This window comes from Sinocyclocheilus grahami, unplaced genomic scaffold (assembly GCF_001515645.1).
Source record: "Sinocyclocheilus grahami isolate Dianchi unplaced genomic scaffold, SAMN03320097.WGS_v1.1 scaffold733.1, whole genome shotgun sequence".
Lineage (NCBI taxonomy): Eukaryota > Metazoa > Chordata > Actinopteri > Cypriniformes > Cyprinidae > Sinocyclocheilus > Sinocyclocheilus grahami.
In genome coordinates, this window is record NW_015505912.1 from 755,102 (window position 1) to 759,597 (window position 4,496).

The 4,496-nt window shown below is 34.4% G+C and overlaps 1 protein-coding gene across 1 annotated transcript; it reads right to left on the reverse strand.

Annotated features, from left to right (window-relative positions):
• Window positions 1–728: 728 nt before the first annotated feature.
• On the reverse strand, window positions 729–4,052 carry pyyb (peptide YYb). Its single transcript, XM_016244759.1, has 4 exons — window positions 4,004–4,052; window positions 3,514–3,701; window positions 1,023–1,100; window positions 729–848 (listed from the first exon to the last, which is right to left on the reverse strand). The coding sequence occupies exons 2-4, from the start codon at window positions 3,699–3,701 to the stop codon at window positions 827–829; spliced, it is 288 nt and encodes a 95-aa protein (XP_016100245.1). The 5' UTR covers window positions 4,004–4,052; the 3' UTR covers window positions 729–826.
• Window positions 4,053–4,496: the final 444 nt, after the last annotated feature.

Here is a 4,496-nt window from a genome sequence, read left to right on the forward strand (position 1 = left end):
CACTGGAGCTGATGATTTACAGCCACTTTTAACTAAATGTAAATATACACTCCGTATTTTTTATTCCATAGTAAAGGCAATTCATACAATACATTTAAACTGAGCTACTTTAATACCATCTCCGAACTTTCTACCACGACTCTGCTGTTCTTCGGCTGGTTCTTCCCTGTATACGCTGATTGACAGATGTCTCGTCCAGTCAGCGGTGAGTAATCCCAAACCAATGGCACTGTCTCAAACTATACCTACCTCATCCGGTTTTTCTGAATTGTCGTTGTGTTTTCTGACTTGTTATTTTGTTTTCGAATTTGTCATTGTGTTTTCTGACTTGTTATAATGTTTTCTGAATTGTTATTGTGCATTCTGAATTGTTATTTTGTTTTTTAGACTTGCATTTGCATTTGTAATTTGTTATTTTGTCTTCAGAATTGTGATTTGTTTAGCACTTCTCGGCCACCGTAGTATACCGATGTACTAGTTCAGACACAATCTGTCTTTATTTAAGAATAGGTAAAAAATAAAGAGAGGGATCAAGGGTTCAGCACTCAGTATTTTTTTTATTATTGTCAATTTTGTCAGTGAATAATAAATTATTTACAATTGTCTTTCACAAAGCATAAATCAAATCATAAGAGAGAGGAAGAGAATGAGAGAGAGAAATAGGCTGATAGAGATGTACATATCAAGAGGTGTTTTTGGAGCCTCATTTTAATGAGGGTTTGGCTCATGCTGGTTTCTGCTGTTCAGTAAACTCATTTATTATCATAGAGATGGATGGATGAAGAAAGCCGCTGCACCAGCCACAGAGAAGGAGAGAGGAGTCACATCACCATAACAAGTCTTCCACACTGCACAGAAACAAAAACAATCATTTCAATATCTCCACCAGGGGTTTGTCTGAATGTCTCTGGACTGACTGTGACTGACTGAGCAGGTATCTGTATCTCTGTAATTAAATATAACATGCACTGATACAAAACTACAGAAACAAAGATATTCCAGCATGTTCCCTCGCTGCTCACCGGGGCCTGACGTCCTGTTCATCTTCACCGAACAGCAGTTCAGCCACAGCGTCCTCAGGGGTGGATCGCTTCCCATATCTGAAGAATGAGCAGATGTATGAGAATGAATTGTGCATGATTTGATGCGTCATTCAAGTCTGTAGCACAAGTTACATGCTTAGTGTTTGTTCATTACTCTAAATATGAGCAATAGTATTAGTGATGCTGGCTTGAACAAACATCACCAAAAAGAATTACAATCCAACTTCCTGATTTAACTGAAAGAGAGTGATCTTCCAGATAATTGTAGATAAATTCACAAATATAAGGAAATCAAGAAGCAACAGAACCAAAATAACACATGATCGTCATTTAATTGCGGCCTTTTAACTTGTTGCAGAAAATATCAGGGTACATCTCTAGCATGCATCATCAGAGACGTTACCAGACATGTTAATCCCACTTCATAACAATCTATTTTAACACACAGCACAATAATGAGGGGTTACGTACACGTTGAAGGATATCTGGCAACTCAGCCCAAGATGTGAATGTTCAGATAAAAACATAGCAACGCACAATTTGGTAAAACCATTAACACACACACACACACACACACACCAAATGGTTTTGTTTAAACTGCAAAATAGATTGAGTTTATTCACCTGGGAACCTTTTTGCATTGCTCATTGGGACTAAATTCAAATCAATTCAATTGATTTATTTAGTGCTTTCAGCATTCCTCAAAGCAGCTTTACAAATAATAGAGCCTTATAAACAATAATAATCTTGAGAACCTTAGCATAAACCAAGAATAAATTTAGCTAAAGTATTAGTACTATTGTTGTATGTTTTTGTCCTTTTTTTTTTTTTTTTTTACATTTTTTAAATGTCTATATATATATATATATATACACACATATATTTAATCAATTTTACTTCCGTTTTATTTTTAGTCATTTTAGTAAATCAACTTAAACTAAAAGAAAATTAGAAATGTTTGTTGGCCACTAACTGAAATAAAATATCTTGTTTATATTTTATTTTTAATATGGTATTAACATTTAATATCATAACTGTATCTGCTATAGTACTTTTTGTAAGAGATATTTAAACAAATCTAATACAGGCTCAAGTAAAAACCCAGTGACTGGAAAATGGGATATAAAAAACTGCAACACAGTGGTTCAGTAAATGACGTCAATATGAGAGAGATGCACTAGAAATGGTGCCATTAATATAAGCATCATACTCTCCATTATCATGTTTAATATGGTATTAACATTTAATATCATAACTGTATCTGCTATAGTACTTTTTGTAAGAGATATTTAAACAAATCTAATACAGGCTCAAGTAATAACCCAGTGACTGGAAAATGGGATATAAAAAACTGCAACACAGTGGTTCAGTAAATGACGTCAATATGAGAGAGATGCGCTAGAAATGGTGCCATTAATATAAGCATCATACTCTCCATTATCATCTGAAAATCTTTGTTTGGCCATTAGCTGTTTTCTGCTGATTTCCTACAGAATCATGTTTCAAGAATCATCTGAATAGGCTTCAATCAATAAACACAAGCAGAACAAATTTGTGTATAAATTGTTTGTAAAATCATTCTTACGTATTTTGTCACATTCAGCCCAGTGATGATTTATGCAAGATGCTTTTACAAACAATTTATACAGAAATTCTTTCTAGTGACTGGAACACTGCAACTGGAACACTTTTTAATAGCTTACAATAATGAGACATGAACAAACATTATTAATCTAGGTTAATGTTAATTTATACATATACTATTTTTTCAGTGTTTGATGTTTATTTATAATAGATTAACATATGTTCATTTATAATATAACTTCAAATGTACATATTAAGAATTTAGCATTAATCTACATTACCAAATGCTGTACATTTCTGCTTATTTATAATTCATGATCACTAATGTTAACAAATAGTGTTACCAAATATATTAAACAAAAATGTAAGTTTCATGACATTTCCATTTAGTTAATGTACTTTCTGAAGTATTGCATATTTAATGTTTGATCAATAACATTACCCATTATATTTGCTGAATGAAATCCAATACTAGTTTCTTACTAATTTTGGCCAGCTAAGTCCAAAAATAGTGCCTGCATGATGTGCATTTCATAGCATTTATGCTTTCGACATGATTCCTATCTTTCTCTGAGCCAGATTAGGACTATTTGTTCAAATCTTAGCCAATTTTCACATTTATTAATGATTCTGAATACATTATTTTATGCCTAATCCTGATTTCAAGGTTAAAATGATAGCCAGTGACAGAAGAAATGCAAACATGACCTAGATTTTTTCTGCTATATCTGTGGATGTTTTACTTTCAAGATGAAGCCATGTGTTTGTAATGAAAGTTATTATTAAGTAATCAGTACTATTAGCCTCTAATACTGATTGATCTGCCACAATCTGCTCTGACACATGTAATTACACAAAGGTAATGAACAGGTAATTCTAGTCTCACCTCTGTCGTGTGATGAGGTTGATGTAGTGTCTTAGAGCCGTGTGGTACTTGGCCATGTCCTCTGGACCCACATCTCCCGCTGGAGGTTCTGGTTTGGGCGGGTAAGCTTCAGCCAGGCTGCTGAGACACACAATGACACACAGCACAAGAGCCAGCGGCACGGTCCAGGATCTCAGTGCACTCGCCATCTGATCGACACAGACAGAAAACCTTTTGGATTCATACAAGTAGGATGTACTTTTGAATCAGATGGACTTTGAAGAGCAAGTGCCAAAGTCGACAAAACTTTCAAATATACTATTAAACATTTGCTGTAAATTTTCTACTCTTGGTCTATTGATAGCCTCAATAGATCACTTAATGTATTTGTTATGGAGCTATCCGTGGTCCTGATTCTGATGACGTTATGTTGAAGTTCAGCTAAAGTCATCAGTTAAAGGCTATTTCATATCTTTGCTTTAAAGAGTGAAAGAAGCAGAATGCTACTTACTCTGCAGTAGATGTTCAGGCCCAGAAGGATTGTGTAGATCTGACGTTGGTTGTTGGCGTTGATCTGCTCCTCTCTCACCAGACCATGGTTCTTTTATAGCTCATGAGACCCCAGAGGGAGGTCCAAACCCCACCCAGCACTTACACACAACTAGAGTGTTAATGATAAACTAATGAGTCATTGGCACGAGCCATCCAACTCTATTATCACAATATCTATGATACTCTGAACATTAACAAGACTACTGTATAATATGGATTCAAATTGAATAAATTGAGACTGGGTAATTCAAATACTGGTCCAGCCAATAGTTTTATTTTTTTTAATCTCAGCAGTTGATGATGAGCATTTAAAATGGTTAAAATAAAATTGAGTATTGTGATTTTTTTATATAGTATTGTCAATTTAACACCGTTACATAATTCAGCAATAAGGTAAATATCGTGAATATCAGCATTGTAACGGGCACTGGTTAAACCCAACATGCATGAGT